A 23,553-nucleotide genomic window follows, 5' to 3' on the forward strand; every position below is an offset into this window, starting at 1 on the left:
TGGGTAGTCGTGTTAGAGTGTGTGTGTGAATTTCGGGTCACATTCCGACTGACTTCTTTCAATACAAGTGAATTGGGAAAAACCAGGCACATGTGAGCACATGATCACTTATGTGCAGTCACATGACATTGCCAGAGAGAGCGGACTATCGGTGAATCCTGAAAGCCAGCATACCAGAATCCACCTGAAGAAACACCCCATAAGATGAACATGATGCACAGCAGTGACAAAATTACATTATTAGTCATATCTGTCACTTCTTCAGTTTTCAAAACTGCAGTTAAGTGACCTTATCATTGTTCAGGCATCTTTTGGTTAGAAGCCACCACTCGCCTTAGTGTAGCTAAAAAGTAGTGGGTCAGTCTCCAGCTACAGCAAAAGGTACTGTAAAAAAGTGCGACTGTATGCGCTTTCCTGTGTTGGATTCGCCTGGGAAAACTTGGCAGCTGCATTAGAATCTATTAGACACTGTGCACATAGCCTGATGGTGTACAAGGATCCTACACATGACACCAAGAGAACCTGGACTCTGCAATGGCCTGCACTGGAGCAATATAATACCTATTATTTATTTACATAGCACCACTGATTCCATGGTGCTGTACATGAGGCGGGGTTACATACAAATTACAGATATCACTTACAGTAAGCAAACTAACAATGACAGACTGATACAGAGGGGGTGAGGACCCTGCCCTTGCGGGCTTACATTCTATAGGATTATGGGGAAGGAGTTAATAGGTTGAGGGTTGCAGGAGCTCCAGTGTTGGTGAGGCAGTATCTCCGGTAGTGATGAGGAGGCAGCGGGGTCAGTGCAGGCTGTAGGCTTTCCTGAAGAGGTGGGTATTCAGGTTCCGTCTGAATGTGGTTGATAGTCGGACGTGTTGGTGCAGGGACTTCCAGAGGATGGGGGATATTCAATGCATTAGCACAATGGCTTCAAGCGGGAAGAAGCCACTATTTAATAATTTCACAACATGTGAAGTGATGAATCGAGAGACCAGTAATACATGCGACTGCTGCCTCCTACAGTGACCGGGCCGAGATGGCCGGCAGCCTCCTACAGTGACCGGGCCGAGATGGCGGCTGCCTCCTACAGTGACCGGGCAGAGATGGCCGGCAGCCTCCCACAGTGACCGGGCAGAGATGGCCGGCAGCCTCCCACAGTGACCGGGTAGAGATGGCCGGCAGCCTCCTACAGTGACCGGGCAGAGATGGCCGGCTGCCTCCCACAGTGACCGGGCAGAGATGGCCGGCAGCCTCCCACAGTGACCGGGCAGAGATGGCCGGCAGCCTCCCACAGTGACCGGGCAGAGATGGCCGGCAGCCTCCTACAGTGACCGGGCAGAGATGGCCGGCAGGACCGGGCAGAGATGGCCGGCAGCCTCCCACAGTGACCGGGCAGAGATGGCCGGCAGCCTCCCACAGTGACCGGGTAGAGATGGCCGGCAGCCTCCCACAGTGACCGGGCAGAGATGGCCGGCAGCCTCCCACAGTGACCGGGTAGAGATGGCCGGCAGCCTCCTACAGTGACCGGGCAGAGATGGCCGGCAGCCTCCCACAGGGACCGGGCAGAGATGGCCGGCAGCCTCCCACAGTGACCGGGCAGAGATGGCCGGCAGCCTCCCACAGTGACCGGGTAGAGATGGCCGGCAGCCTCCCACAGTGACCGGGTAGAGATGGCCGGCAGCCTCCCACAGTGACCGGGTAGAGATGGCCGGCAGCCTCCCACAGTGACCGGGCAGAGATGGCCGGCAGCCTCCCACAATGACCGGGTAGAGATGGCCGGCAGCCTCCCACAGTGACCTGGCAGAGATGGCCGGCAGCCTCCCACAGTGACCGGGCAGAGATGGCCGGCAGCCTCCCACAGTGACCGGGCAGAGATGGCCGGCAGCCTCCCACAGTGACCGGGCAGAGATGGCCGGCAGCCTCCCACAGTGACCGGGTAGAGATGGCCGGCAGCCTCCCACAGTGACCGGGTAGAGATGGCCGGCAGCCTCCCACAGTGACCGGGCAGAGATGGCCGGCAGCCTCCCACAGTGACCGGGCAGAGATGGCCGGCAGCCTCCCACAGTGACCGGGCAGAGATGGCCGGCAGCCTCCCACAGGGACCGGGCAGAGATGGCCGGCAGCCTCCCACAGTGACCGGGCAGAGATGGCCGGCAGCCTCCCACAGTGACCGGGCAGAGATGGCCGGCAGCCTCCCACAGTGACCGGGTAGAAATGGCCGGCAGCCTCCCACAATGGCCGGCAGCCTCCTACAGCCTTCAGTCTCCGTCACAGTATTGAACTAGATACTAGAAGAGAATCCGGCTGTACCGGAAGTGACGTACCCGGCGGGGCAACGCTGCCCCTGCTGGAGCTACATGGCGGAAGTGTGTCAGAAGGACTTCCTGGGTCGGGGCCGGTAAGATGGCGGCGGACACGCAGGTTGGTGTGGCACTGGTGATGATGGCTGTGTGGATTTCTGTGCATCTCTCGCCGGTTCCGCTGTGTGACCGCGGATGTGCCGCTGCAGTGTGCGGGCCGCTCGCCCCTCCGTTATGTAGAGTCGCGCGTCCTGCCCTCGTGTGTGGCATGCTGCCGGCACTGTGCGCTCTGCTGCACCGTATGCGTAGTGTCTGCCGTACGCCAGCTGGCGAGGCTTAGATGCTCGGGGCCTGTGACCGGACACAATCACCTGGAGATGGCGCTGCCGGTCCTGCCCCTCGCTGGCCGCGCTGCAGCTTCGTGGAATTAATTGACTGGATAGGTGCTGAGATCTATGCAAATCCGAGTGAGAGCGCGCTGGGGGCGTGGCTTCCTCCAAGTGCAGTGACACGCCTCCGCTTACCTGTGACCACACATCAGATCTCTAGGAAGGAGACTGGATTGGGGAGTACAGAGCCCCCACTACATCTGTGTGTAGAAATGTGCTGACAGGTCACCCTTAAAGGGATCCTGTCACCGGGTTTTCCCAATATAAGCTACGGCCACCACCTTTATTGCCCCTCTTACAGTATTCTAGGAAGCTGTATATAAGTCCACATGTCGCCATCTGTACCCAGAGCAGTGTTACATCTTATACCCCCGCATGTGGGCATAAGATGGCAAAGAAGGGTCAGGCATATTGGATCCTACGTGTGATACACAAGATGGCAGGTGCCGCACTATCAAATGCTCCAGATTATTAGATGACTGTAGAGCCATGGGAGCTGCCGTACATATTACATCATTTGCAGTGGTTACCCGCAGTCGGCACCCGCAGTCGGCCGCTGTGCTTTTTTTAAAGCGATTCTCCAGGTTTATCATGAGCGTTGCGGTCTCTCTGGGTGCCTGCAGACTTGTGACTCCTCACCGCTCGCACTGCATGCTGTGAGGATTCTCCGTGCCGGGAGCGAGTGGTCATGTGACCACAAGTATGCGATGTGCTTTCACTTGTATGGAGCGAGGCCGCACACATCGGAAGTGTACATGTTGCATCCTTAGGGGTATTACATGGCTGCAGGACCCAGAGAATCCTCACAGCTCATGCTGCGCGTGATGTGAGGGGCCACATGTCTGCAGTCACAGAGAGAGACTGCAGACTTTCATGATAAACCTGGACAATCCCCTTTAAAGGAGGAAAGGAAAGACCGTGTCGCTCTGTGGTTACATTTCAGATGATGTCTGAGCTGCAGAGCGCTCCGGGGGTTGTGTCATCTTCTGGATTCCCCCTTGCTAGTGATGAGCGAGTGTACTCGTTGCTTGGGTTTTGCTGAGCATGCTCGGGTGTCCTCCGAGTATTTTTTTAGTGCTCGGAGATTAAGTTTTCATCGCGGCAGCTGAATGATTTACAGCTACTAGCCAGCTTGATTACATGTGGGGATTCCCTAGCAACCAGGCAACCCCCACATGTACTCAGCCTGGCTAACAGATGTAAATCATTCAGCTGAGGTGATGAAAACTAAATCTCCGAGCACTAACAAATAGTCGGAGGTCACCCGAGCGTGCTTAGGAAATCTCGAGTAATGAGTATATTCTCTCATCACTACTCCTTGCCCATGGCCGTGCTCTCCTGAAGATTGGCACCTCAGACCAATGGAGCCTCTGGTCTCCCATGCTGCAAACAGAAGCAGCGTCCAAGGAGTGCAGGGGCACTGTGGCCACCCCAATCAGCTATGTAGCCATCAGCTTCAAGCGCACAGTCCTTGCATATGCCACCTCTGATAAACTGCCAGGTGTCCGCTAACCTAAGCAATGAGGCGTGAGTGTAAAATTAAGAGCCCTCTATTCTTAAGAATGGAGATGATTTTTAATAAGAGATAAATTGAAAAGTTGATTAATTTTGCAATTTTACTCATTTAAAGAGACCCTGTCACCATGAGTATGCCATCTAATCTGCAGGCACCATGTTATAGAGCAGGGGAGCGAAGTAGGTTCATAGATATACACTGCTCAAAAGAATAAAGGGAACACCAAAATCCCACATCTTAGATATCACTGAATGAAATAGTCCAGTTGTAAATCTTCATTACATAGGGAAATGTGTTGAGAACAATAAAACATAAAAATGATCAATGTAAATCACAACTAATATCCCACCGAGGTCTTGAGTTGGAATGATGCTCAAAATCAAAGTGGAAAATGAAGTTACAGGCTGATCCAACTTCAGTGGAAATGCCTCAAGACAAGGAAATGATGCTCAGTAGTGTGTGTGGCCTCTGTGCCTGTATGACCGCCCTACAACGGCTGGGCATGCTCCTGATGAGGCGACGTATGGCCTCCTGAGGGCTCTCCTCCCAAACCTGGACTAAAGCATCTACTAACTCCTGGACAGTCTGTGGTGCAATGTGACATTGGTGGATGGTGCGAGACATGATGTCCCAGATGTGTTCAGTCGGATTCAGGTCTGGGGAACGGGCGGGACAGTCCATAGCTTCAATGCCTTCATCTTGCCGGAACTTCTGACACACTCCAGCCACATGAGGTCTGGCATTGTCCTGCATTAGGAGGAACCCAGGGCCAACCTCACCAGCATATGGTCTCACAAGGGGTCTGAGGATCTCATCTCAGTACCTAATGACAGTCAGGATACCCCTGGCGGGCACATGGGGGGCTGTGCGGCCGTCCAAAGTAATGCCACCCCACAGCATTACTGACCCACTGCCAAACCGGTCATGCTGAAGGATGTTGCAGGCAGCAGAACGCTCTCCACGGCGTCTCCAGACTCTGTCACGTCTGTCACATGTGCTCAGTGTGAACCTGCTTTCATCTGTGAAGAGCACAGGGCGCCAGTGGCAAAATTGCCAATCTTGGTGTTCTGTGGCAAATGCCAATAGCCCTGCACATTGTTGGGCTGTAAGCCCAACACCCACTTGTGGATGTCGGACACTCATACCACACACATGGAGTCTATTTCTGACAGTTTGAGCAGACACATGGATGCTAGTGGCCTGCTGGAGGTCATTTTGCAGGGTCATGGCACTGCTCCACCTGTTCCTCCTTGCCCAAAGGCTGAGGTAGCGGTCCTGCTGCTGGGCTGGTGCCCTCCTACGGTCCCGTGCACGTCACCTGGTATCTGCTCCATGCTCTAGACACTGTGCTGGCAGACACAGCTACCCTTCATGCCACAGCTCGCATTCATGTGCCATCCTGGATGAGCTGCACTACCTCAGCAACTTCTGTGGGTTGCAGACACCACCTCATGCTTCTGAACAATGACAATGCAAAAGTGACCAAAACAACGGCCAAAAACAATGAGAACAGAGAAATGGTCTGTGGTCACCCCATGCATTACCACTCCATAATACTTGTTGCTATTTCCCTATCATTTCTACCTGTTGTCTGTTCCATTTGCACAGCAGCAGAAGATATTGATTCACAATCAGTGTTACTTCATAACTGGACAGGTTGAGGTCACAGAAGTGTGATTGACTTGGTGTTACATTGTGTTGTTTAAGTGTTCCCTTTATTTTTTTGTGCTGTATGTGTGTGTGTGTGTGTGTGTGTATATACACATACATACATACATACATAGCGGAGGAGTTGATTTTCTCCTGTCAGATAACTGCTCCTTCACCCACATCCCACTGCCACCCTCTGTTACCCTCCCTTCCTTTGAGGTGCACTCTGTGCGCATCTACTCCCCCTCCAACTGGTTGTCATTTACCGCCCCCCAGGGCAAGCCACCACCTTCTTTGACCACTTCACCACCTGGCTACTGCGGACATCCCCACTATCATCATGGGCGACTTCAACATCCCCATTGACACTTCCCTCTCAGCTGCCACTAAACTTCTATCTCTCACTTCCTCCTTTGGCCTCACTCAGTGGTCTTCTGCAGCCACTCACAAAGATGGTCACACACTGGACCTCATCTTCACCCGCCTCTGCTCCCTATCTAACGTCTCTAACTCACCTATTCCTCTTTCTGACCACAACCTACTCACATTCTCTTCCCTCTCCACTCCTTGTCTACAATTCCCACCCCACAAACTTGCACACCCTCGCAAAAATCTTAAACACCTTGATCTACACTCACTCTCTGAATCCCTCCTCTCTCTCACAGACATAAGCTCCCCACACAATGCGGATGCCGCTGCCGCTCTATATAACACCACAATAGCTGTAGCTTTGGAATCTGTTGCCCCTCTCACACATAGCAAAGCTTGCGAAATCAACAGACAGCCCTTCACACCAGCCTGACAAAAAACTGAGGTGAGCTTCCAGTGCTGCTGAGTGGAGATGGAAAAGATCCCACTCCAACGAGCACTTCATCGCATTCAAACAGTCCCTCACTACTTTCAAGACCACACTCGCCACAGCAAAACAAACCTACTTCTGATATGCTCCCTCTCTCACAACCGTAAACAGTTATTCAAAACCTTCAACTCTCTCCTCCATCCCCCAGCACCTCCTCCCACCCCACTCATCTCAGCTGAAGACTTTGCCTCATTTTTCAAGCAGAAGATTGAGAACATCAGAGACAGTTTTAGTCGACATCCCCCAAAGCCCTTCCTCCCAACTACCCAGCCCTCCACCTTCAAAACCAACTTCTTCACCATTACAGAAGATCGACTCTCCACTCTACTCTCAAGATCGCATCTCACCACCTGTGCACTTGACCCGATCCCTTCCCATTTCATCCCAAACCTCGCCACAGTCTTCATCCCAACCCTAACCCATCTCTTCAACCTATCACTAACAACTGGTGTTTTCCCCTCAAGCTTTAAACATGCCTCAATCACACCTATCCTCAAAAAGCCCTCTCTTGATCCATCCTCTGTATCTAGCTATCGCTTTATATCACTTCTCCCCTATGCCTCAAAACTACTGGAACTACACGTCCATCTTGAACTGTCCTCCCATCTATCTTCCTGCTCTCTCTTCGACCGCTTACAATCAGGCTTCCTGTCACACCACTCCACTGAAACTGCCCTAACTAAGGTCACCAATGACCTATTAACAGCCAAGAGCAAGCAACACTACTCTATCCTCCTCCTCCTCCTCCTGGACCTATCCTCTGCCTTTGACACAGTGGACCATTCCCTGTTGCTGCAGACCCTCTCATCCCTTGGCATCACAGACTTTGCCCCATACTGGATCTCATCATACCTAACTGACCGGACATTCAGCGTCTCCCACTCACACACCACCTCCTCACCTTGCCCCCTATCTGTCATAGTCCCGCAAGGTTCAGTCCTTGGGCCCCTGCTCTTCTCCATTTACACATTTGGCCTGGGACAGCTCATAGAATCTCACGGTTTTCAGTATCACCTCTATGCTGACGACACACAGATCTACATCTCTGGACCAGATATCACCACCCTACTAACCAGAATCCCTCAATGTCTATCCGCTATTTCATCCTTCTTCTCCGCTAGATTTCTTAAACTTAACATGGACAAAACAGAATTCATCGTCTTTCCCCATCTCAAGCGACACCCCCCCCCCCCCCCAACGAACCTATCCATTACAGTAAACGGCTGCCCATTCTCCCCAGTCCCACAAGATCGCTGCCTCGGGGTAATCCTTGACACTGATCCCTCCTTCAAACCACATATCCAAGCCCTTTCCACTCCCTGCCGACTTCAACTCAAAAATATTTCACGGATCCGTACATTCCTAAACCAAGAATCTGCAAAAACCCTAGTCCATGCCCTCATCATCTCCCGCCTCGACTACTGTAATCTCCTGCTCTGTGGCCTCCCCTCGAACACTCTCGCACCCCTCCAATCTATTCTAAACTCAGCTGCCCGACTAATCCACCTGTCCCCCCGCTATTCCCCAGCCTCTCCCCTCTGTCACTCCCTTCACTGGCTCCCCATTACCCAGAGACTCCAGTACAAAACCCTAACTATTATAGTACTAGATTGTGGCCCGATTCTAACGCATCGGGTATTCTAGAATATGCGTGTCCCCGTAGTATATGGACAATGATGATTCCAGAATTCACGGCAGACTGTGCCCGTCGCTGATTGGTCGAGGCAACCTTTATGACATCATCGTCGCCATGGCAACCATTATGACATCTACGTCGATACTGTGCCCGTCGCTGATTGGTCGAGGCCTGGCGGCCTCGACCAATCAGAGACGCGGGATTTCCAGGACAGACAGACAGACAGACAGATGGAAAAACCCTTAGACAATTATATATATAGATAGGAAGTGTGGATTAAATCCGCGCTGCCACAATAATGGTGAGGTTCCAGTTGATAGTAGAATTGAAACAGTGTTTTTTTCAATGCGTTTCAGGGCTCTTATGGCCCCTTCTTCAGGAAATACCAGATACAACATACAAGGACAGTGTGCTTGTATGTTGTATGTGGTAATTCCTGAAGAAGGGGCCATAAGAGCCCTGAAACGCATTGAATAAACCACTGTTTCAACTCTACTATCAACTGGAACCTCACCATTATTGTGGCAGCGCAGATTTAATCCACACTTTCTATAGTATACTGCTTCATATGGTCGGTGGTCGGCTTGTGGATCTGCGGCAGCCGAAATCTTCACATGGCTGCTTTCAGCTTCACCAGGTGAGCGATTTTCTTGATGATTCCTCCATTCTTTTTGCGAGATAAGACCCTATTTGCGCTTTGTGTCTCCCTTTTCCCTTCAAATATTAAAAGCCTAACCATGTCATACAAAGCCATCCACAACCTGTCTCCTCCATACATCTGTGACCTCGTCTCCCGGTACTTACCTACACGCAACCTCCGATCCTCACAAGATCTCCTTCTCTACTCCCCTCTTATCTCCTCTTCCCACAATCGCATACAAGATTTCTCTCTCGCTTTACCCCTACTCTGGAACCCTCTACCACAACACATCAGACTCTCGCATACCATCGAAACCTTCAAAAAGAACCTGAAAACAACCTCTTCCGACAAGCCTACAGCCTGCAGTAACCACCGATCGACCAAACCACTGCACCACCAGCTCTACCCTCACCTATTGTATTCTCACCCATCCCTTGTAGATTGTGAGCCTTCGCGGGCAGGGTCCTCTCTCCTCCTGTACCAGTTGTGACTTGTATTGTTCAAGATTATTGTACCTGTTTTTATGTATACCCCTCCTCACATGTAAAGCGCCATGGAATAAATGGCGCTATAATAATAATAATAAGTAATAATATTTGTGAGATAAGATTCAGGGTAAACTGTGTTTTATTTATTTAACCCTCTGCTCTTTCTGGGATTTTCGGTCCCGTGACTGACAGCTGATTCTCTATACACACTGATGCAAAGAAAGCGGTTAGTCACTGATTGGTCCAGTGGGCGGGCCTATCAGTGACTGACAGCTTTCTTTGTATAAGTGTGTATAGTATAGAAAATCAGCTGTCAATCACGGGACTGAAAATCCCAGTAAGAGCAGAGGGTTAAAGGAATAAGACACAGGTTATACAGGATATTTTTCACAAATCTATACATCAATGTACTTTGCTCCTTCTGCTGTATAACATGGTGCCTGCATTTTCATGATGACAGGGTCTCTTTAAGATGTTAAGAAAACCCTTTTAGGTAGTAATATAGTACCATACTATTCTAACATTATGTTTAGGGTCTGTCAGCCTTTATTAGATGACAGAGGTCTCCATCAGAGGGGCTTACATGTGTACTGCCCATAGAGGGAACAAAACTTGCTGCATCTGTATGTGCAATTACAGGTTATTAGAGACATTACTAGCCATATAATGGACTCCTCCATAGGGGAAGGAACTAATGTGATCACAATCTCCCCCTTCATTAGGGCAGGGTCCCCCATATAGTATATGGTGTCTAGAGCCACTTATTTATAGCTACGAACCTGAAGCAGCATGTGTTCAATCCATAAAAGGTTAACCCTGGAGATTGGCATAAATGGCCACTGGACAGGACAGTCTTCATGCCATGGCTCCTGTCTGGCAAATCCCCGTTGCTGAATGTGATCTTGGGTTCTCTCCGACCTCGAGGTCCTCATTGTAGCCACCAGTCCTGTGCTGATCTCTACAGGTCCCTGGATTGCCACGGTTGGGTTATGTGCTCCTGAAAGAGGAAAGAGCTGGTACATATATAACTGTGGCTGTGTTATTCAGCTGTCATTGACCTGTAAAAGCCACCGGTGTAACCGAGCCCGGCCCACAGTTATTAACCTGTAAATTGCCGCTGTCAATCTTGGTTCGACATGTCCAACGTGCGACACACGGAGCAAATAGCTGTAACCGCTTATTGGCCCCACCGCTCAGCAATGACATGGTAGCCAAGGGTCTGCTGAAGGTCCCTGTGCTTGCCACGACAATTCTCCAATAAAGGACAGCATGTAGCTGTACTACATAGGAGACTGTAATTTTTTCTACGTGCTTTAATACTGTAGCATTGCTGTATAACGTACAGGTGATCAGGTGAATGCGGGCTCAATTCCCTTAAGACTGAAAACAAACTTAGAAAATATGAAAAAACATAGAAATTCATATTGCTTATATATATATATATATATATATATATACACAAACATGCGTACACCGATATATTATCAATATGTCCGTAAAAGTCTGATCTATCAAAGTGTAAAGCGAATTAAACCGTTTGTCAAAATCTTTGGAGATAAACCATTTTCGGCCTCCGCAACTTTGCAAAAAGTAGCGATCAAAACATCACATGTGCCCCAAAATAGTATTAATAAAAACATCAGCTTGCCGCACAAAAAGTAAGACTTCACACAGCTCCATCAACCGAAAATGGAAAATGTTGCGGGTGTTAGAATATGGCGACACAAGCAAATGAGTTTATTTTTTTGTAACAAATTTCTGAATTTTTAAATTTTTTTTATTACTGAACCAATTAAAAAAATGGCAATTTAACCCTGTTATTTTCATACTTGCGGTTTAAAGAGTGGTAAAAAATATTTCTCTCAGATATGAAAGGGATTTTTTTTTACAGGGCCGGAGCTAGTCATAGTGATTTTGATTGGCAGTGGTATTCTTATTTATTTATATTTTTTCATTTTTTTTCCCATTATTTATTTTTATTGCCCCCATAAGGTCATGAAAACCAATTGTGGGGGGCATATAAATTATCAAATAATTTTGTTTTCATCTTATTTCCCTTGTAACTGAGGCTTGTACATTTACCCAGTTACAGGGAAAATGCAGCCTCTTGGCTACATGGCAGAGCTGCTGAGGGCTCCTATGGCCGAACATCTCCTGCTGCTCCTTTCCTGTACTCAGCAGTCACATGACCGCTGTGTATGGAGCTGTATCATAGTGTATAGTACAGTGTGCTTAGTTAGGGCCGTGTATACAGTGATAGAGACAGCACATCTGTGGGGACTTCAGCTGTCTAGTAGCTGTGCTCATATGCTAGAATGTCACTGCGGATTAGGGCCCTTACCAACCAGACATTTAAAGGGAACGATAAGAGATATGGCCACCCCCTTTCAGGGCTGATATACAGTATTCTATAATGCTGTATATCTGCCCACAACCCGACCTGTAAGAGAAGAACAGAGATGAATTGTTTTTAATTAAACTCACCTGCGGGGCGTTCCGGTCTGAGAAGTGTCTTGGTCCGGTGCCTCCCTTCTTTCTTTCCATGCCGTCCTCTTTCTTGCTTCGTGTGGATGACACGTCCCTTCGTCATCCACCCAGTGTCCCCGCTATCGTGCTGCTGCACATGGGCACTTCTCTACATCCACTCAAAGCACGAAGGAGGACAGGGATCGTAAGGAGATGGGAGGCGCCGGACCAAGACCAGCGACGCCCAAGGACCGGACCGCCCCGCAGGTGAGTATAATAAAAGGTATTTTCTTCTCTTACAGGTCAAATTGGGAACTTATAGGCTATGTGCACACGTAGGAAATGTGGTGCAGAATTTTCTGCACTAAATCTGCATCTGCAGATTTGATGCAGTTTCTGTGCAGTTTCTATGCAGTTTTTATGCAGTTTCTATGCAGTTTCTGCGCAGATTCTATGCAGATTCTATGCAGTTTCTGCGCAGATTCTATGCAGTTTCTGTGCAGTTTCTGTGCAGTACAATGTAAATCAATGGGAAAAAAAAAAAGCTGTGCACATGGTGCAGAAAAATCTGCAGCAGAAACGCTGCAGAACTGCACAAAAGAAGCGACGTGCACTTCTTTGAAATCTGCAGCGTTTCTGCGCAGATTTTTCTGCACCATGTGCACAGCTTTTTTTTTTTCCCATTGATTTACATTGTACTGTAAATCACAGTGCAGTTCTGCAGCGTTTCTGCAGCAGAAAAATCTGCTGCAGTTCTGCACCAATTCTGCACTAAATCTGCATCGTGTGCACATACCCATATACAGCATTGTAGAGTGCTGTATGGCAGGCCTGAGAGGTGGTGGTCGTATCGCATATCGGCCAAACCTGGTGACAGGTTCACTTTAAAGTCTACATGTGGTCTCGAAGCGGATAAATACATGTTTTTTTTTTCTTTCAAATTTGCTATTGCTGTACTCATACTGACTTGGAGAATCATATTGCCTCATCGTTTTTACTGAACCATTAAAAAAAAAAAACACACAATTTCAGAATTGCATTCATTTTTCTTTGCAATTTTTTTCTTTCATACATCTCATGGTAAAATGGTAAAACTCCATATTGTCATGCAAAATACAGGACCTCATATAACTGTGTTGGCGGAAAAAGAGGAAAAAAAAAACAAAGTGAAAAATCACCTAGTCCCTTAGGAGTTAGGCTGCCGTCACACTAGCAGTATTGGGTCAGTATTTTACCTCAGTATTTGTAAGCCAAAACCAGGAGTGGAACAATCAGAGGAAAAGTATAATAGAAACACGTCACCACTTCTGTATTTATCACCCACTCCTGGTTTTGGCTTACAGATACTGAGGTAAAATACTGACCAAATACTGCTAGTGTGACGGCAGCCTTAAACATAAATTGGATGGTGTGTTTTTTTTCTCTATTGCAGCCATTCTATATAATAGTTTTATTGCAAGACTCTGAAATGGCGGCACATGGGATTCGGAAGCGTATTACAGACTTTATGTCGGATTTATTTTGCATCTGACAGGAAAATCCCCCATATGTGGCTGCAGACATCGTATTACTGCTCCTATGGTATATGACCAGAAATGCATGGTTTCTGAGCACTATACTTTGGTGATTATATTGTCGTCCGGACGTTCATTTTGCTAATGTAGGGCATCTACTGTATACATGCCGTTTCATATGGGGACATAAATGTGCTCCTTGCTGTTCCAATATCTCTCCTCTGTGTCCCAGGTGCAGGATACTCTGAAGAAGTTTGCAGCAAAAGTCACAACATCAAGTGTGAAGGAGCGGAAAGAGATTTTGAATGAACTGAAATTATGTATTTCTTCTAAAGGTTAGTAGAATCTATATTGAAAGTCTTCTGCTTTTTAAGTTTTTCTTTACACAGGATAAATAGCCCCTTTTTACCTTATACAGTAGTATCCATAATGAAGATGTAAATCCCATGATCATGTATTACTGTGTATGGTGGGATAAATGATGTCTATGTCCAGATAATTGCGGTATTTTATTCTAATATCCTCTGATTTACTTTCCTTGCTTATAATATATTAAATCATATTTATTTTCATCTCCCAGACCTGCCAGAGGCTGCCGTTAAAGGTCTCTCCAAATTATTCTGCCTAACGTTGCATCGATACCGGTGAGTTTTTCATAACTGCTTTTAGCCGAGCTCTATGTACTTTTTTTTTTTTTAGCTTGGATAAATCTAATATATTTCTTGATTATTATGCTATTTTTGTTGTTTGTTTCGCAGAGATGCGGGGTCCCGTCGTGCGCTTCAGTCCGTTATTCAACAACTGGTGGAGTCGCAGCCGGATGCTACTGCTAAAAACATTCTGCAGTCTCTTCAGACATCTGGAGTAGGGAACAAGAATGTAGAACCCAGGTAATTTTGGATTTCCGTTGCTTTACTATTAGTATTATGTAAGAGTCGATCGTAGACATTCGTTTTTTTATGTTTTACAGCAAAAGCAGTGGCTCAGCAGCAGCCCTGGCCTTGTCGTGGACCTGTGTCATTGCCAGGGTGGTGTTTTCCATCCCTGATAAGCAGGAAGGCGAGACGTGGAAAAAGCTGGTGTGTATTTATCTTGTGTGTTTGGTATGTTTCAAGTCCAATTCCAGTGTTTTTGTTCCTATTTCCCCATCTGCTGGCTCCCAGTTATACACACGTGGTCAAAATTGTTGGTGCCCCTCGTTTAATGGCAGAAAATCCCACAATGATCACAGAAATAACTTGAATCTGACAAAAGTAATAAATAAAAGAGCTATGAAAATGAACCAATGAAAGTCAGACATTGCTTTTCAACCATGCTTCTACAGAATTAAGAAAAAAAATAAAACTCATGAAATAGGCCTGGACAGAACTGATGGTACCCATGAAAATAATGTGACAAAAGGGACATGTTAAATCAAGGTGTGTTCACTAACTAGCATCACAGGTGTCTACAATCTTGGAATCAATGAGTGGGCCTGTATATAGGGCTACAGATACTCACTGTGCTGTTTGATGACATGGTGTGTATCACACTCAACATGGACCAGAGGAAGTGAAGGAAAGAGTTGTCTCAGGAGATTAGAAGGAAAATTATAGATAAACATGTTAAAGGTAAAAGTTATAAGACCATCTCCAAGCAGCTTGATGTTCCTGTGACTACAGTTGCACATATTATTCAGAAATGTAAGATCCATGGGACTGTAGCGAACCTCCCTGGACGTGGCCGCAGGAGGAAAATTGATGACAAATCAAAGAGACGGATAATACGAATGGTAACAAAAGAGCCCAGAAAAACTTCTAAACAGATTAAAGGTGAACATCAAGCTCAAGGAACATCAGTGTCAAATCGCACCATCCGTCGTTGTATGAGTCAAAGTGGACTTCATGGGAGATGACCAAGGAGGACACCATTGTTGAAAAAAAATTATAGAAAAGCCAAAGTACATGTTGACAAGTCACAAGGCTTCTGGGAAAATGTCCTATGGACAGATGAGACAAAAATTGAGCTTTTTGGCAAGGCACATCAGCTCTATGTTCACAGATGGAAAAATGAAGCATATCAAGAAAAAAACACTGTCCCTACTGTGAAACATGGAGGAGGCTCTGTTATGTTCTGGGGCTGCTTTGCTGCATCTGGCACAGGGTGTCTAGACTCTGTTCAGGGTACAATGAAATCTCAAGACTATCAAAGGATTCTAGAGAGAAATGTGCTGCCCAGTGTCAGAAAGCTTTGGTCTCAGTCGCAGGTCATGGGTCTTGCAACAGGATAATGACCCAAAACCCACAGCTAAAACACCCAAGAATGGCTAAGAGGAAAACATTGGACTATTCCGAAGTGGCCTTCTATGAGCCCTGACCTAAATAATATTGAGCATCTTTGGAAAGAGCTGAAACATGCCGGCTGGAAAAGGCGACCTTCAAACACGAGACAACTGGAGCAGTTGAAGAGTGGGCCAAAATACTGTCGAGAGGTGCAGAAGTCTCATTGACAGTTACAGGAATCGTTTGATTGCAGTGATTGCCTCAAAAGGTTGTGCAATAAAATATTACGTGTTTCTAAATTCTGTGGAAGCATTGTTGAAAAGCACTATCTGACTTTCATTTGTTTATTTTCATAGATCTTTTATTTATTTATTATTACTTTTGTCAGATTCAAGTTATTTCTGTGACCATTGTGGGTTTTTCTGTCATTAAATGAGGGCCACCAACAAGTTTGACCACGTGTGTATGTGTAAAATGTATTCATTAAAATACTTACCATTCGCTGTCTTCTGCCGTTTCCAGCGCTGCTTCGGTCCTCTCCTTTTTTATGTGACCAGCTGACTCACACAGCATCTTTTTCGTGACTCTAAGTCCCTTTCTAAGTCTATGGGATTCAGAACAAGGCTCTCATAGACTTTATATTTTAATGGAAGTAACAATCATGTGTTGTGAGCCGGCAAGAAAGAGCTGAAGTCATATGATGACCAGTAGCGGACCGGTGCAGCGCTGGAAACAGCAGAAGACAACTACCGGTAAGTATTTTAATGCATACACTCTCCATACATTACTAAGAGCTAGAAGATAGGGAAATAAAAATCGCTAGAGAGGTACTTTTTAGTGGAAATTTGCTTATGTTTTTTTTTTTTTAAATGACTTGGTTTTGATTTTCTTTAGACTTTTCAAGTAGTTAAAATGAACAATTTATATATAACTTGCTACATTTATGTGGCACTACGTACTGATATTTAGACATGTTTTCATATTTTAGGTTGAATGTCAGGCTTTTCTATTGATGGATGTACTCGGAGGCTCACACAGGCATGCAGTGCTAGGTTCATCAAAGAAGATGAAGACATTATGGAAGGAGGTATGGGGTGTAGCATATGTTATTATAACACTAGTTTATTCCACAGCAATTAAAGGGAACCTGTCACCATGAAAATGCAGTGCAATCTGCCTAGATCATGTTATAGAGAGGGGGAAGCCAAGTAGAGTGATATATAGATTTGTGAGAAAAGATCCAGTATAACCTGCAATGTCATCATTTAAAGCTTTGCTCTTTCTGGGCTTTTGGGTCCTATCAAGTGACTGACAGCCTTCCATGTATGTGTGTGCTTACAGAGGTACCTGTCAGTCACTGATAGGGCCGCCCACTGGACCCAAAATCTAATAGAGCAGAGATTTCAATGACTAAAACACAAGTTATACTGGATCTTTTCCTACAAATCTATGTATCCACCTAATCAGCTCCCCCCAGCTCTATAACATGGTGCCTGCAGATTGGACGGCATTTCCACGGTGACAGGTTCCCTTTAATAACACATAACAGGTTACATAGTTCAGAGTCAAATATTGTTCAGTCTTGATGTATATTCCCCTCCGTTCTCAGAACCCTGGCCTTGTGTCCAAATATCTGGAGGCACTTTTCAACCTGGAACCCAACCAGAAATACGTGGGCATGCTGGGCCTTGCTGTACAGTTCTGTGCGAAGCAGAATGAGGTGGCTATCCTAGATAAGTACAGGGTAAGTACGACGAGCGTGAAGTCGACTAAGGTGAAGGGTTGTAGAGCTTTCAGTTGCTCATCATCTTCTCTCCCCGCAGAGTAATCTTCTAGATTTCTATGTCAAAATGGTTCTCATGAGTAAAGTGAAGCCTCAGAACTATATACTGGTAAGGACTTATATAAATGGTTGTGGCACGCTGGCGGCAATGACGGTCATGTATTTATTTACGTGTGCTCTGATTTTAGGAGAGTTGCACCCCACTCCTGCAGCGCCTGTCACATGAAGAATTTAAAGAGCAAGTCTTACCCATGCTCCAGAAGTCTCTCCTGCGAAGTCCTGAAAATGTGATTGAAAGTACGTGTACTTGTAATTATTTCACATCCTTTTAATCAATGGTTCTAAATCTATTTTTTTCCCTTCAGCCATTTCCACACTTTGTGCTTCTGTGACTCTTGATTTAAGCCAGTACGCCCTTGACATTGGAAAAGGCTTAGCAGGTATGTCATATTAATATCTTCACAGTCACATACATCTGGATAAAGTGTCAATTCATGCTATAAATTAATTAAATAGTCATGAGGCTAAGTGACGACCTTACCTATATCAGATCATGGGAGTCCTCCACCCATCAGCTGATATCTGCTCTGGCAGCTGCCGAGTGTAATGCCGCAGATGATTGAGAAGGCTGCCGAGTGTAATGCCGTAGAAGATTGATAGGGCTGCCGAGTGTAATGCCGCAGATGATTGATAGGGCTGCCGAGTGTAATGCCGCAGATGATTGATGGGGCTGCTGAGTGTAATGCCGCAGATGATTGATAGGGCTGCTGAGTTTAATGCCGCAGATGATTGATGGGGCTGCCGAGTGTAATGCCGCAGAAGATTGATAGGGCTGCCGAGTGTAATGCCGCAGATGATTGATAGGGCTGCCGAGTGTAATGCCGCAGATGATTGATGGGGCTGCTGAGTGTAATGCCGCAGATGATTGATGGGGCTGCCGAGTGTAATGCCGCAGATGATTGATGGGGCTGCCGAGTGTAATGCCGCAGATGATTGATAGGGCTGCCGAGTGTAATGCCGCAGATGATTGATGGGGCTGCCGAGTGTAATGCCGCAGATGATTGATGGGGCTGCCGAGTGTAATGCCGCAGATGATTGAGAAGGCTGCCGAGTGTAATGCCGCAGATGATTGATAGGGCTGCCGAGTGTAATGCCGCAGATGATTGATAGAGCTGCCGAGTGTAATGCCGCAGATGATTGATAGGGCTGCCGAGTGTAATGCCGCAGATGATTGATAGGGCTGCCGGGTGTAATGCCGCAGATGATTGATAGGGCTGCCGGGTGTAATGCCGCAGATGATTGATAGGGCTGCCGAGTGTAATGCCGCAGATGATTGATAGGGCTGCCGAGTGTAATGCCGTAGATGATTGATAGGGCTGCCGAGTGTAATGCCGCAGATGATTGATAGGGCTGCCGAGTGTAATGCCGCAGATGATAGGGCTGCCGAGTGTAATGCCGCAGATGATTGATAGGGCTGCTGGGTGTCACTCTCCCCAACCTCCTACGATGACCCATCCTATATGCAGGATACACAGGACCTGTCTGATTATTGGATACTTTCATACTGTTTAGGTTGTAATCACCCTTCCCCAACCTTGTGTAATTGAGAAACTATAGAGGGTTAATGGAACTTCTTGAAATGCAGGATGTATTGTACTAAATGTGTAATCTCGTTTCAAAATACTTGTTTGTTTTTTTATTATTAAGGGCAATTGAAGTCAAACAACCCGCAACTCATGGATGAGGCAGTGGTGGCTTTGCAGAACCTGGCCCATCAGTGCAGTGACCCATCTGCTGTGGAGGCATTGTCAAAGCATTTGTTTGCGATCTTGGGAGGTGAGAAATGCAGATTTGATACTTCTAAATATAAAAAAATGGATATTGTAACATATGCGTAAATGGTTGTCCAACAATTGAGTGATTTTTTTTTTAATTTTTTTTTTAGGCTCTGATAGTTTTACAATTTTAAACAAAAGCATACTCGGCCCCCCGTGCATATAGTGCATGCTGTCCCAAAAGCGGTGTCTGTTCTTTTCGGAAGTCACCGCTTCCCTGTGATTGGCTGCAGCGGTTAGATGACTAGAGGCGTGTGTTGTCAGATGTTCCTCTGACAATGCTCTCTCCTAGTCCCCTGACTGTTCCAATCTGGGCAGAAATCACCTCTGGAGGCAGCACTGAGCGGCCTGCATTGGATACGCAGGGGCACAGGAAGGGGAATAAGCCTCAGTTTCATATTTTACAACCATCCATGACTGTCACACAACCCGTCTTACATCTGTGAATACTATAATGTTATATTATATTTCAGGATCAGAAGGAAAGCTTACAGCTGTGGCGCAGAAGATGAGTGTACTTTCAGGTAAATGTTCCTATTTCTTTGCACTGCACATGTTAAAGGGAAGGTGGCATAAAAAAATTTTTTTTACCAACAATTGAAAAAATGTAAAATATTAATGTTTTAAATACAAAAAAAATATATTTGTTTTCAATTAGATAAAATATAAAAAATAATTTAAAATTGTTTGTTACTTTTACTTTTAAACACTAGGGGGAGCAAGTTGCTGGAATTTGGCATAAAACCTAGTGTACAACTAGCTCACATTACGACTGCAGTAAATGTGGGTGGGGTCTGATCACATGTCTCTGACATCACTCCTCTCCTCCCCTTTGGGGGTTTGCTAAGGGATAAGAGAGGGTGACATTTAGGATCACAGTGAGGAGCCATTTTGTTGGTGACTGCCAGTGATACTGACAACTAGACTGGGCCACAGAGGACGGCCGGCAGCACCGATTCTGTTAGTTGGTGCTGCTCATTGTATCATAAGCTGGGGTTAGATACGAGAAGTGTATCACGTGCACGATTAGATACGCTTAGAGTAACACATTGGGATTAGATACAGGTGCAGTTTATCACATGATGGGAGTAGATATTGAGCTCAGCAGAGTGTATCACACAGGATGGGATTAGATACACAGTATCTAATGTATGTAATGTGTGGCCCGGCTCCGTCCACTATATTACTACTCCAATAGAACTAGAGGGAGTGAGGTCACACATTACACCACTGCTCCCGTGGAAGTGTACAGAGCAGGTTCATACATTACACCATTGCTCCCGTAGAAGTGTACAGAGCGGGGTCACACATTACACCACTGCTCCCATAGAAGTGTACAGAGCAGGGTCACACATTACACCACTGCTCCCGTAGAAGTGTACAGAGCGGGGTCACACATTACACCACTGCTCCTGTAGAAGTGTACAGAGCGGGGTCACACATTACACCACTGCTCCCGTAGAAGTGTACAGAGCAGGGTCACACATTACACCACTGCTCCCGTAGAAGTGTACAGAGCGGGGTCACACATTACACCACTGCTCCCGTAGAAGTGTACAGAGCGGGGTCACACATTACACCACTGCTCCCATAGAAGAAGACAGAGCGGGGTCACACATTACACCACTGCTCCCATAGAAGTAGACTGAGTGGGGTCACACATTACACCACTGCTCCCGTAGAAGTGTACAGAGCAGGGTCACACATTACACCACTTCTCCCGTAGAAGTAGACAGAGCAGGATCACACATTACACCACTGCTCCCATAGAAGTAGACAGAGCAGGATCACACATTACACCACTGCTCCCATAGAAGTGTACAGAGCGGGGTCACACATTACTTCACTGCTCCCATAGAGTAGACTGTGAAAGGTCATCCATTACACCACTGCTCCCATAGAAGTGAACAGAGCGGGGTCACGCATTACACTACTGTTCCCATAGAAGTGGAGAGAGTGGGGTAACACATTACATCATTGCTCCCATACAAGTGGAATGAGCGGGATCACACATTACATCACTGCTCTCATAGAAGGGGATAGAGTGGGGTCACACATTACACTATTGCTCCCATAGAAGTGGACAGAACGGGGTCACACATTACACCACTTCTCCCATAGAAGTGGATGGAGAGGGGGTCACACATTACACCACTGCTCCCATAGAAGTGGACAGAGCGGGGTCACACATTACACCACTTCTCCCATAGAAGTGGATGGAGTGGGGGTCACGCATTACACCACTGCTCCCATAGAAGTGGACAGAGCGTAGTGTAATGTGTGACCCCCGCTTAATATTTTTCGAGGGGGGGGGGGGAATTACTGTGTGACCCTCTTTGTCCATTTTCCATGTCTCTCTCCCCACAGCACTTTCCATGTCTCTACCCACATTATAGGGAATCTGTCACCTCATATTTCGTATGTAAACTGCGGCCACCGGCTTCAGGGGCTTATCTACAGCATTCTGTAATGCTGTAGATAAGCCCCCGATGTAACCTGAAACATAAGAAAAACAGGTTATATTATACTCACCCAGGGGCAGTCCCGATGCGGTCCGGTCCCTCCTATCTTCATTCCATGTCGTCCTCTTCTTGTAGTCACGCTGCAGCTCCAGCGCAGGCGTACTTATCTGACCTGTTGAGGGCAGAGTAAAGTACTGCAGTGCGCAGGTGCTGGGCCTCTCTGACCTTTCCCGGCGCCTGCGCACTGCAGTACTTTGCTCTCCTATGCCCAGGGACTGCTGTATTTGCAGACTGTAAGTGGCGTCCAGTGACCCTTACAGACCTGCAAAGTAAGATGGCAGCTCCCAGAAGCTGCATTAAATAAAACCATAAAATCAAGTTATTGGTTAATTGGTGATCATAGTAGTTTTTGGTAAACCGTTTTTTAGCAGTATTTGTTATTCTTTTTTTCAGGGATTGGTGCTCTGAGTCGTCATGCGGTTTCTGGCGTCTCTAGTCAGGAGCTGAGTGGGACAGTTTCAGAATTGTTTATTCCTTTTCTTCAGCAAGAAGGTAATTTTTTTTTTGGGGGGAGGGGACATTTTTTGCGAGATTTTCAAACTAAACAAGTGTTAAATGGATAGTCCGTGTTCAGGAACTTTTTTCTTTATAAGCTCCTTTAGTAGTAAACTAGCTGAAGAGCCCGGCGTTGCCTGGGCATAGTAAATATCTGTGGTTAGTTATAGCACCTCACTTCTCTTATTTTCCCATCACGCCTCTCATTTTCCCCATCACATCTTTCATTTTCCCTCTCACATCTCTCATTTTCTCCCTCACACCTCTCATTCCCCCCCTAACACTTGTCATTTCGACCTCACATCTGTCATTTTCCGATCACTCCACTATTTTTCCTCACTCCTCTCATTTTGCACTCACACCTTTTCATTTTCACCTCACACCTCTCATTTTCACCTCAGTATATACATGTTTGTCATTTCCCTTATATATAGTATACACCTGTATGTCATCTCCTGTATATAGTATATACCTGTATGTCATCTCCCCTGTATATAGTATATACCTGCTGTGTGTCATGTCCCCTGTATATAGTATATACCTGTATGTCATCTCTTATATATAGTATATACCTGTATGTAATCTCCTCCTGTATATAGTATATACCTGTGTGTCATCTCACCTATATATAGTATATATCTGTGTGTCATCTCCTCCTGTATATAGTATATACCTGTATGTCATCTCATGTATATACTATATACCTGTAGGTAATCTGCTCCTGTATATACTATATACCTGTGTGTCATCTCCTGCTGTATGTAGTATGTACCTGTATGTCATCTCCTCCTGTATATAGTATATACCTGTGTGTCATCTCCCCTGTAAATAGTATATACCTGTGTGTCATCTCCTCCTGTATATAGTATATATCTGTATGTCATCTCCTCCTGTATTAGACCTCGTTCACACGTTATTTGGTCAGTATTTTTACCTCAGTATTTGTAACCTAAATTGGCAGCCTGATAAATCCCCAGCCAACAGTAAGCCCACCCCCTGGCAGTATATATTAACTCACACATACACATAATAGACTGGTCATGTGACTGACAGCTGCCGGATTCCTATATGGTACATTTGTTGCTCTTGTAGTTTGTCTGCTTATTAATCAGATTTTTATTTTTGAAGGATAATACCAGACTTGTGTGTGTTTTAGGGCGAGTTTCGTGTGTCAAGTTGTGTGTGTTGAG

General features: G+C 46.3%; 1 protein-coding gene across 1 annotated transcript in view; it reads left to right on the top strand.

The window, feature by feature from the left end:
• Nucleotides 1-2,317: 2,317 nt before the first annotated feature.
• The window catches only part of GCN1 (GCN1 activator of EIF2AK4), a 115,676-nt gene continuing 94,440 nt past the window's right edge, over nt 2,318-23,553 (top strand). Inside the window, exons 1-13 of the mRNA XM_077294739.1 lie at nt 2,318-2,430; nt 13,700-13,802; nt 14,048-14,111; nt 14,226-14,357; nt 14,438-14,546; nt 16,717-16,815; nt 17,338-17,472; nt 17,552-17,620; nt 17,700-17,808; nt 17,877-17,951; nt 19,219-19,347; nt 19,820-19,870; nt 22,262-22,360. Of these exons, the coding sequence (XP_077150854.1) occupies nt 2,413-2,430; nt 13,700-13,802; nt 14,048-14,111; nt 14,226-14,357; nt 14,438-14,546; nt 16,717-16,815; nt 17,338-17,472; nt 17,552-17,620; nt 17,700-17,808; nt 17,877-17,951; nt 19,219-19,347; nt 19,820-19,870; nt 22,262-22,360 (1,192 nt within the window). The 5' untranslated portion in view covers nt 2,318-2,412. The remainder of the gene's footprint in view (nt 2,431-13,699; nt 13,803-14,047; nt 14,112-14,225; nt 14,358-14,437; nt 14,547-16,716; nt 16,816-17,337; nt 17,473-17,551; nt 17,621-17,699; nt 17,809-17,876; nt 17,952-19,218; nt 19,348-19,819; nt 19,871-22,261; nt 22,361-23,553) is intronic.

This window comes from Ranitomeya variabilis, chromosome 1 (genome assembly GCF_051348905.1).
Source record: "Ranitomeya variabilis isolate aRanVar5 chromosome 1, aRanVar5.hap1, whole genome shotgun sequence".
NCBI classification, from domain to species: Eukaryota; Metazoa; Chordata; class Amphibia; order Anura; family Dendrobatidae; genus Ranitomeya; species Ranitomeya variabilis.